This window comes from Manacus candei, unplaced genomic scaffold (genome assembly GCF_025592945.1).
Source record: "Manacus candei isolate 608988 ecotype Guabito, Panama unplaced genomic scaffold, ASM2559294v1 h1tg000078l, whole genome shotgun sequence".
Lineage (NCBI taxonomy): Eukaryota > Metazoa > Chordata > Aves > Passeriformes > Pipridae > Manacus > Manacus candei.
Window position 1 is genome coordinate 3,309,654 of NW_026138126.1, and position 10,754 is coordinate 3,320,407.

At 46.6% G+C, this 10,754-nt stretch overlaps 1 protein-coding gene and 1 long non-coding RNA gene across 2 annotated transcripts; one reads left to right on the plus strand and one right to left on the minus strand.

Moving 5' to 3' along the window:
• Positions 1-642: 642 nt before the first annotated feature.
• On the plus strand, positions 643-5,253 carry SLC35E1 (solute carrier family 35 member E1). The gene is made up of 6 exons (XM_051810535.1): positions 643-1,049; positions 1,524-1,594; positions 1,961-2,098; positions 2,741-2,866; positions 3,344-3,589; positions 4,217-5,253. The coding sequence occupies exons 1-6, from the start codon at positions 662-664 to the stop codon at positions 4,448-4,450; spliced, it is 1,203 nt and encodes a 400-aa protein (XP_051666495.1). The 5' UTR covers positions 643-661; the 3' UTR covers positions 4,451-5,253.
• Positions 5,254-8,807: 3,554 nt separating this feature from the next.
• Positions 8,808-10,742, minus strand: LOC127481361 (uncharacterized). The gene is made up of 3 exons (XR_007908209.1): positions 10,616-10,742; positions 9,504-9,766; positions 8,808-9,086 (listed from the first exon to the last, which is right to left on the minus strand). It is a non-coding gene; the product is annotated as an uncharacterized LOC127481361 (long non-coding RNA).
• Positions 10,743-10,754: the final 12 nt, after the last annotated feature.

A 10,754-nucleotide genomic window follows, 5' to 3' on the forward strand; every position in this document is an offset into this window, starting at 1 on the left:
TGCAAAATTTATCCTTCTAATCCTAAAACCTGAAGTTAATACGCTGCCATTTCTTTCTTGTCAGTGGATGACACGAAATGGCTCATCAGCAAACCTTCTGGGAATCGCCATTACCTGAAGTGCATGTTTTTATCGGTACTAACGCTGCAAAAACGTCTTTTGACAGAGTGCGTGGATGAGCCGGGCTCTAGCAGCCCTCCTGCCTGCCAGGTACTCACCCATCCTTTCCCCCAGCCGGTTCCCGGAGTTAGTTTTAAAGGTCAGCAGCGACTGTCCCGGTGGCTCCCAGCCCGTGACCTTCGCTCCGTCCCTGCCCTGCGCCTCTCGCTGTCACACGGGCCGGGCTCGGCAGCGCTGGAAAAACCACCTCCCAGCGGGGCTTTTGATGCGGTTTTGTGTCCCGCGGGTCATTGTCACCCCTCGGGGCCCTCCCGGGGCTCGACCCCCCCGGGCTGCGGGGCGGGGGCTGCGGGACGGGGGTTGCGGGGGGGACGCGGCGCGGGGGGCGGCGGGGCCGGCGGGGCGCGGGGGGAGCGCGGCGGGGCCGCGGGGCAGGTGCGGAGGAAATGACGGCGCTGCCGCGGCCCCGCCGGGGCCCCGCGCCCGCCCCGCCCCAGGAAGCGACGCGCTGGCGGCGCTGACGTTCGGCGGCTCCGCAGCGATGGCGGCCCCGCTGGCGGCTCCCGCCGGGCCCGGCGCCGGGGCCGGGGCGGCGCGGGGCGGGCGCGGGCCGGCGCTGCGGGAGGGGGCGCGGGTGTCCGCGCTGTGCCTCGCCTGGTACGGGCTCAGCGCCGGCGGCAACGTGGTCAACAAGCTGCTGCTCGGCGGCTTCCCCCGGCCCGTCACCGTGTCGCTGTTCCACATCCTGGGGCTCTGCGGGCTCCTGCCGCCGCTGCTCCGCGCCTGGAGGGTCCCGCCCGCCGGCCCCGCGCAGCTGCCGCCCCGCGCGTACCCGCGGTACATCCTCCCGCTCGCCTTCGGGAAGTATTTCGCCTCCGTGTCCGCGCACGTCTCGCTCTGGAGGGTCCCGGTGTCCTACGCGCACACGGGTGAGGATCGAGGGGCGGGCGGTGCCCGGGGGGTGCCTTGACCTCGGGGGGATGCCCGGGGGGATGTCCTGGGGCCCTGCATTTGCTTGTACTGGTGCCCAGCGTGGTGACCTGAAGCCCCGCGTGTGTTCATGTCGGTGCCCAGGGCAGTGTCCCAGTACCCAGAGTGTGCTGGTACCAGATCCGGGTGCGGTGACCTGAAGCCCCGTGTGTACTTATACGAGTGCCCAGTGAGGTGTCCCAGTACCCACTGGGTGCTCCTGTGGTTGCCTATTGCTGTGTCCTGGTCCTCGGTGGGTGCTGGTGCCAGATCCAGGATCCAGGACCTGGTGTGTGCTCCTGTGGGTGCCCAGCACAGTGTCCCAGAGCCCCAAGCCCCAGCCTGTGTTGGTAGCAGTGCCCAGCAGGGTGACAGGGAGGGCTATCCCAGCATGGCCCGGGGTGTCCCCATGGATGTTTTCCTCCCGTCCCCAGTGAAAGCCACGATGCCGATTTGGGTGGTTCTCCTCTCTCGGATCATCATGAAGGAAAAGCAGACGACGAAGGTGCGGACAGGTTTGCTGAGGTTTCTTCTCTTGGTGCTGTTTGGGGTGTGCTGTGCTGGCAGGGGCAGCAGAGCTCGGGCTTTGGGTAGCTGGGTGGGGTTTGTGACTGGAATTAGATTATGCAGATTTTACAAGTTCCTTTTCCTTTTATTAAGAACGTAAAACGTGAACACTGAGCAAGGTGATGCTCTATAGTATCTATTTTAGTTACTTAATTTCCTTGAGCTACAGTAGTATAAAAGTTGATCCCTGGTTCTGTTGCTTTATTCGTCCTTCTCCTTTCCCCCCTAAATCATCAGGATGCATAAACTGGGTTGAAATTAAAGTTCTTAGAAGATGCAAGGTGCTCCTCTCTTCCTCTCCCAGGTGTACCTGTCTCTGATCCCCATCATCACTGGTGTCCTGTTGGCCACCGTTACAGAGCTTTCCTTTGACATGTGGGGACTCATCAGTGCACTTGCTGCTACTCTGTGCTTTTCCCTTCAGAACATCTTCTCAAAGAAGGTAACACTTCTGCTCTTCATAGTGTTGCTCAGCAGCATCATTCTTTAGCAGACAGTATGTACTTGCAAGTACATATATATATATATATATATTCTTTTAGTTGATTTTACGATCAGAGGAGCCCAAAGGGATGGTTTCTGTTTCATGTGCATGTTCCTGCAGCTCTTCCTACCTGTTGAAGCTGAAAATTGTGCAGAACTCAGAGTTTATCCTGAGCCTTTTCTTTACTCCTCATCGTGGATATTTTTTTTTCTACTGACAGTTCAATAGTGCTTAAATTTTACAGTTCATTTGAAAGCTTTTAATGTATCTTGTATCAAATCTTTTCTCTGTAGTGAACGACTCAGTGTCAACACTGGGCCCTCCTTGAAATCTTAGAAACAAAATTAAAATGTGTATCTTGGCTCTAGTTAGTTACAAAATGATTTCTGGTTTGTAGAGCTTTTAAAATATATTAATATCTTATTGATACCAAGAGTCACCACTCAAAAAAGCATATTTTTTTCAAATGGACACCTGTTTTTCTTTGGTCAGGCTTATAAGAAATTTGTACTCTGACAGTATTTTCTTATTTTTCTAATTTATCTGTCACCTAAAGCTGTTACTGTGTCTTTACTGCTGTTCAATAATGGCTTTTGTCAGGTGTTAAGAGATTCCCGAATCCATCATCTTCGGTTGCTGAACATCCTCGGGTGCCATGCTGTGTTCTTCATGATCCCAACGTGGGTTTTGGTAGATCTTTCTTCCTTCCTAGTGGAGAATGACTTGGTAAGTGTTGTATTTGGGAGGAGGAACTGTTTGCTATTAAGAAAGGAGTTCAATAAAGTAAATAAAACCCAGCAAGGAACGCCACCGCCCAACCAAAAAAGTGCACTAAAGTGTTTCAGTGTAGTTCCTTATCAGCGGGGAAGGAAATGTTGTGAAACACCTGCAGGTTGTTTCACAAACAATGTACACAGTGTTTATCGTGACAATTCCTGTCAGGGTTAGGAGAGGCAGCTTATGGGAACAGTGGGAATCCTGGGAGCTGGAGAGGGGAACAAAGGCTCCCTGGATGTGTGGGGCAGGTACATCCTCTGGGTTCTCCGAGTTGGTACTTGCACAGTGGTCGTGCTTGGGGCCCCTTTAGAGTGAAGCTGAGATATCCCCCCTGCCAGTGGCAGGTACGAAGTGCCTCAGGTTGTGTTTGGGTTGTTACCTGAAACCCGAGATAATTTTTTCCTCCTCCTGTTTGCTTTAACGCAGAGCTCGATGTCTCATTGGTCCTGGACCTTGATGCTGCTTGTAATCAGTGGGTTCTGTAACTTTGCCCAGAACGTCATTGCCTTCAGTATCCTCAACCTGATCAGCCCCCTCAGTTACTCTGTGGCCAACGCCACGAAGAGGATCATGGTGATCACGGTGTCCCTCATCATGCTGCGCAACCCCGTCACGAGCACCAACGTCCTGGGGATGATGACGGCCATCCTCGGGGTCTTCTTGTACAACAAGGTGAGGGGCTGCTTGGTTTACTCAGGAAATGCACTTGGAACACTCCAGTAGCTTTGAATTATTTTTTTGTACAAGAGAAATGGCACAGAAATGTGGAGCACGGGGCATAAAGTTCTATTGCAGAGCGTGGCCCAAGCGAAGGATTTGGGTGCTTGGGTCTCTCACAAACTTCAGTTTTGATCTTCATGTTTTCTTGAAAAGGCAAGATTGGGAAGTAACTCAAGCCTTTTGAGCAAAAGAGCAGCTTGTGTTCATTTAGCATGTGAGAGGAATTGGGTTTTTATTAGAAGCTATTAATATTTTAAGACTCTTAACAGGCGTAGAGAGTGATTAATTGTAGAATTATTTGTAGATTAATTGTTTGCTTTTTGGGGTGTATGAGTATGTCAGGTGGTATTTAAAAAAAATCTATCTCCATGGAAGGGGTTGTTAGACATTGGAAGGGGCTGCCCAGGGAGGTGGTGGAGTCCCCACCCCCGGAGGTGTCCAGGGAACAACTGGACGTGGCACTCAGTGCTCTGGGCTGGGTGACAAGGTGGGGACCGAGCACAGATTGGACTCGATGGTCTCAGAGTTCTTTTCCAACCTCAGTGATTCCGTGAAAAACATTCCTTCTCCCTTTCCTAGACAAAATATGATGCAAACCAAGAAGCAAAGAAGCAGCTGCTTCCCGTCACAACTGGAGACCTTGTGAATCTGGAACGGCACCGAAACCCTCCTGAGAAGTCTCCGAACGGACTCACGGGGTTTGCCCAGCACGGAGACCTTCAGTACGGCCGGGCCAACGTCCTCACAGACCACTTCCAGTACGGGCGGCAGAGCTACCCCTCCACCTACAACCTGAACCGTTTTGATATCTAGAGTCCTGGCAGGCAGGTACAGACTGCGAGGTCAAAGTGTCCCCAGCATTATCAGAGACTGTCAGTACATCCATGAACGTCACAAAGCCATTTACTGTGCGTTTGGCAGCAGGGCAGTTGTGTGTGTAGGGGAGCGGCACAAACCTGCAGCTGCTGCTGGGCAGAGCTTTAAACGTGGAGCAGCCAGAGCTGAGACTGGAACCAAACCATGTGCAGAGATCCTGGTGAGGTGCTCGTGTGTAACTGCAGTGGAACATCTGTCACTGCTCCTTTCAAAGTCTGTCAGCTGGTTATTCTCTTGACAGCTGAATTCTGGCCAGTATCTCGTTTCCACGCCGGTAACGTCACCTTTAATTTGTTCTCTAATAATGTTTTAATGATACTTTTAATGAAGCTTTCAGAAAGAAGTGGAAGTGAAGCATATTTCTGGTTATCAGGATTTGTCTGAGGAGGATTGACTGAGGTGTCTCAGTTGCAGACAAGTAAACCTGAGTTCATCTCCAGCATCCGTGGAACTCCACCTGGGTGTTCACTACTCTCGTGCCTCTGCCTTCAGTCCTGGAGGACAAACCAGAAGTGTTTCTGAAGGAGCAGACAGTGGAAGGATTGAGCTTCCCCAGAATTGTGCTTCAGGCACAGAGAAACAGTTCTCCACGTCACTGTCGCCCCGGTCGCTGTAGAGAACAGCCAAGCCAAGCTTAAAATCGTAGTTGTTTCTGAATCATGTAAGTCCTGTAACTTCAGACATTGCTCTCCCTTGGCCATGCAGGAAACTCCTTCACAAATAAAGTGTTTGGAATAATATGATTTTATTTTTTACTTGCTTCACACCTGTTCTTCCAAAACTCTCTTGTTGCTTTAGAGATTGAGAGCTATGAGGTGTTTTGTTCTCAGTTTTAAGCATACAATGTGCTGATTTATATGATTCATATCTTATGAATGCATTGGTTTGAATAATCATAATTCTTAATTGTTTCTTGAGTCTTTTTAGCCCCTAATTGTTTTGGTTTTTTTTTTAATTTCTTAATTACTGCTGTTGGAGTAGCTGTGTGGATTTAGCCTGACTTCCACTTTCTGCTGAAAGAAGTTAAATTTTGTGTCCTGTGCTGTTCCTGCAGCTCTCCTGGCTTGAATAGGAAACCAAGGAGAAATTATTTGAATCAGCAGTAAATAGATAATTTATGGTTAAGAGCTGATTCAGTATAAATGAACATAATTAATTTCTAGGCAAGGTGATTGTGCGTGTCAGGTACTGCATTTCTGCATGGAGTGAAATTCCTTTGAATGAAGTGAAACCCAACTTTGAACCTGAGTTTCACTGAATCAGATTTTTGTTATTGCTTCAGCAAAAGATTTTTAGGGGCCTTCTTTCCTTCCCAGACAAGCTGTTGTACAGGGAGACTTTGATAGCATAATTATTATGCTTTTACTAGAGGGGTAATAGACACCAGTGACAAAATTCAGGGTGTGACACAGAACACTCCCTCCTCTTATTTATTGCTTTACAAGTGACCATTTCCATGATGTGAGATGATGACTTGGCTCCTTTCTGGGTGATAAAGAATTTATTTTTTAAAGTGCAAAATCAAGCTGAATCTTACTCTTTTGGCTGCTGGGGTGGTGGTTACATAAACAGCCTTCCACCATACAGTCCAAAAGAGGAAATGGTCCTTCTGAAACTTCAGAGATGGGTTCAATTTGCTGCTGCTGTGTGTGAGCAGAACTTCCTTGCCTTGACTGGAGTCCAATCTGTTCATGTAGCTGAGAACTTGGGCTTTTAGGTTAGAAAATCTAAATAAATCTGTCCCTAACCAGGTGAACAAGGTCACGAGGAAAGTTTTCTTTCAGGTGAAAGAACTGCCCGTTCCAATATTAAAATATGTATAATTGTTTCTTTTTAATAGGGGGAAAGTGCCAAACGTGTATTTCTGAGGCTCACTTCCCAATATGTAGATGCTTTTACATACATGTAAAAAGGATTTTGTGGGCTCTGGATTTGGATTAGGTGCTGACTCTGCAAAAGACTGATTTGAGGGTGAGAGATTTAGGCTGAGATTTTCAAGAGGAGCTGAAGTTCAGCTGCTTTCGAGGGAAGCTGGTTGTGACCTCTTAGACACCTGCAAACGCTGAACTGTGTTCTTTGTGCCTGTTTCCCTACTTCATTTCACCCTGGGGGGGGTGAAATACCAGAAAAAAAGTAGCATTGGGACCCCAGGGATGTGCAGGGGTAACATGAGTTCATCTGTACATGTGTTGGCTGCTGTGCCACCTTCATACAACCCCAGCTGTACCGTGGAGCTAATCCCCACAGATCAGAGCCTTTATTAAATACATTTAGATGGTTTCCTTCTAAAGAACATACCCAGACCTTTTTTTGCAACAGTTCTCATAGAAAGCTTGCACTGCACATTTACCATGGCAGGTCTTTAGCTCAGGTTTTTCTTTCCAGCCTGGCAGCAGGTTGTAGGGCTTTCTGTTGAAAATTACTTGTCCCAAATTCCAGTCTGGGCTCGTGGCCTCGCTGTGTCTCTGAAGTAAAGCTCCTGTGCTTGCAAAAGGGGGCTGACCCAAATGAGGATATTGTCTGTTTAGGGCCCAGAGAGTGAATCCCTTCCCTGGAGACTCCTGGCAGTGCTCCTGCTCCTGCAGTTCAGGCCTGTGGTCAACAGGGATAATTGTGTGTTGTACAAGGTGTAATTAAAACAGTCGAGCAAGGCCGTTCCAGGAGATGGTTTTGCTGAATCCTGAATCCCAGTCCTTAAGCAATATTGTCCACATTCAGGGAAAGGAAGTTTCTGATGCTGTTGTAATATATATTTTAATTCTTGGACCTCTGTAGGATTTTGTTTGGCAAAGTGGGACGTTTGTTTTACCATGGCTTGTAAATGAATGTCGTATTTAACTCTGTACATAGGTGTGTAGAAAGTACGGAAACACTGGAATAAAAAGGGCAAATCCAGACAATCTTGTATAATGCCCCTGCTATTAAAGCCAGGAGGGTTGGTTTGGGTTTATTCCTTGCCATAATGGCCAGCTGTGAGGAGCTGGGTTGATGTTTTGCTGTGTGGGTAATGCCTCTCTGGGTGCTTACAGAGTCTGAAGCTCCTGTAACCAGGGTTAGGACACCGGTGACTGGTATCCTTTGAGATGTTTTGATTTCCATTATGCATTTTTAACATGTAAATACATCCCAACATTGGGAAATTCTTCCCAATGGATAGTTCTAGAGGTATCAAACCAAATCTGTCCCTCTGTGTGGGTTTTCTGTTGGTGGTTCCAAAGAGTATTTGGTGCTCTCTCAAGAGATCTTCAAAATATTTCCCTTGCAGATTCAATTTTAGTACCCAGTAGTGGTTAGAGCATCTTTATCATCTGGTAAAATGCTTGTGGTTTTTAAAGAACTGGATGCTGAATAAAATTGAGGCAATACTTAGGACTTGTAGGTGTAGAGTGATTTATAAAAATAGTACCAGTAATTTGGGGTCAACTCCTGCTGATTCCTGAAAATCAAGAGCTTTCCTTTCTACTCTGTGTCCAAACCCACATTTTTCTGATGTAGCATTTTTGCAGCAGAAGGAACTTCTGCCACGTAGCTCTTTGTGAAACAGGTGCAATATAAATAAAGGGGAAGTTCTGTTTTTCTAAAGCTTGGATTTCTGAGCCGTGTTGTGGAGCTGTTAAAAACAAAATCCAGAGCTCTTTGTGGTGATGGCCCAGGCCAGTGAAACAAATCTGGTGACCCTGAAGTGACAGGTGGCACTCACTGAAAAAAAAAAATAAAAAGCCCTTTTTATTGCTTTTTTTTTTATATTAGAACTCCAAAAATTGATGTGAATATGGGTGGGTTTACAAAAAAAGCCTCCCAACCAACCCCACACTCCTTTCTGGGTGAAATCCTGCCCTTCAGCAAATGAACAACTTTGGTGTTGTTTTCCTGTTCTTCAACTCCTGTCCTGTGGAGTTCTGGATGTCACTGGGCCAGATGCTCCCTGTGGATATTGCTGAGATCCCATATGGGATACAGGGGATTCCACGATGGGAATAACCCCACTGGGGACTTTCAGGTACTGGGAATTCTTCCTGCCTTAAACCAGGTGTGCAGATGGTTTTTGGCAGACCCCTCTGCAGCTTTTGGGGCATTTTGGGGACAAGCTGAGGAATGTGGCAGCTGAAGGGTGCCCAAGCAGGCTCCGGTGGAAAATCAGGAATGTTGGTGTTGGGATGGAAGGTGGCAGCAGGAAAACTTACATAAGCCAAAATTTGAACTTAATCTGGTCTTTTGGGGTCTGTGAACCTCCAGGACTGCAGAGTGACTCGGAATCATGGGCTGAGTCCGTATTATGGTTCTTTTTTTTTTCATTTGTAATTTGGATACAGGGGAACATCCATCCTCCCGAGGTTTTATATCTGTAGATGATACAGTGGGGTCTTCATGGTATGTCTTGTTAATAATAAACAGTTCTGCCTCTTTGTGAGGAAGTCTGAGTGTCCTCTGTGTGATGGGAAATCCTGTGGAGTGAATTTAATGCCTGAGGCTGAAGAAGACAGTGACTCCAGATCCAGGTTGGATATTGAGTTTGGCTTTTGGCCTTGGGTGATTCCAGGATGATCCCTTTCACCTGTAGATCCAGTTTTACCTAAAATATCAAAGGACACCAAATTATTTGGGCCCTGCTTTGAGTTTTGATGTCTAGGAAATGGTCCTCAGGTGTGTGGGGGGGAGTTGTGGGGGTTTTTTGAATCGTGGAAGTGGAGAAGTTGAGCCATTTCTGCCGTGCCTTGGACCCTTTGGCTTGGATGTAAAAGTGATCCCTCAGCACCTTGCTTTTGAAGGAATGGCTTCCTGAATCCCACAGGTATGTAAATGTGGTGTATTTTTAATCCCACGTGGAAAAACAACAGGAAACTCCCCTTGCACCCTTTCAGGTGCAAAAGGAAAGTTAAGGACCAGAAATGAACATTTTTGCTTTAACTACATTAAGAAATGGAGTCACTTAACAGCAACAAGTGCCTGTTTAATGTCCCTGTGTAGCATCTGCACTTTCATTCCTTACCAGCTGTATTTTCGGTTCAGTTTGCTCTCCACTGAGCTTCCCACACATCCCTGTTCCTTTTTCCATCATTCCTGTGGTATCTGTGGAGCCTGAGTGCTCTGGCTTGTCCCCCAAGGGGAATCAGTGCTAAATTACATGCTTGGTTTTAATTCTGTCTATTCTTTTAATGCCATTTATTAATTTCTGGCAACTTGAGTTGCATCTTGGAGGTGGTGGTTCCAGAGCAGAGGAGGCACGTCTGCAGCTCTGCAGGCACCAGGGAGCTGAGGGGGAGAGGAGTGTAAAGATCTGTGAATGAAAAGGGTAAAAAATGCCTCTATCTTTATATCTGACAACAGAATTTACTTATAAAAATCCCTGCTTAGGTAACAGCCAAACTAAAAGCCAGGTTATTACCAGGCTGTTGATGCTTTATCAGTGCCTCAGATGCCTCGTGCTCTGAAAAATCCATATTTAGGGGGTTATTTTCTGGGGTGGTTCAAGAGTGCTGAGAAATGTCTTCATGTCTCCCTTGTGAGATGAGGCGAAATCTCATTTTCAGAGTGAATAATGCGGAATTATTCTGCATTTTAATCCCCCTCAGTTTTAATCCCCCCCAAATTTTAGGTGCCCACCTGAGAATTCAGAGCCCACAGGGATGTAGTACACTGGGTTTGTTTTACTGGCTTTGATCACAGTGGCACCTTTCTGTGGGTCAAAATTAAGGTTCCAATGGGATGCCAAAAAAAATAAAATTAATTAGACTACAAAAATTCATGTGACTAGAAATTTTAAAATTTTAAACCTAAAAAATTTAAATTAACAATAAAAAATTTAAAATAAAAATAAAATTTTTAAATTGATCCAAAAATTAAAATTTTAACATTAACCCCAAAATTAAAAATTTTAAAATTAAAAAAAAATAAAAAGTTAAAATCGATTCGAAAATTGAAATTTTAAAATAAAAAGGACAAAAATTTAAAATTAGTTTGAAAATCAAAATTTTAACATTAAAAAATTAAGATCGATTCGGAAAATTTAAACTTTAACATTAAAAATTAATTCGACTAAATCTCGAGCCGTCGTTCAACCCTAGTTATCTGTTTAAATAACTAATAATGCAGACTTTTGACCTGCAGCGCGTCAGGCACCTCCCCAGCAGCGCTCCACTCTGTTCTAACTCTCGCTCGAGCAGCGGAACCGCCTCTTTATCCCTTATTTCCTTAGAATTGTTCTTCCCTCCCCTCACGCCGGTCCCGCCTCAGGGACGGG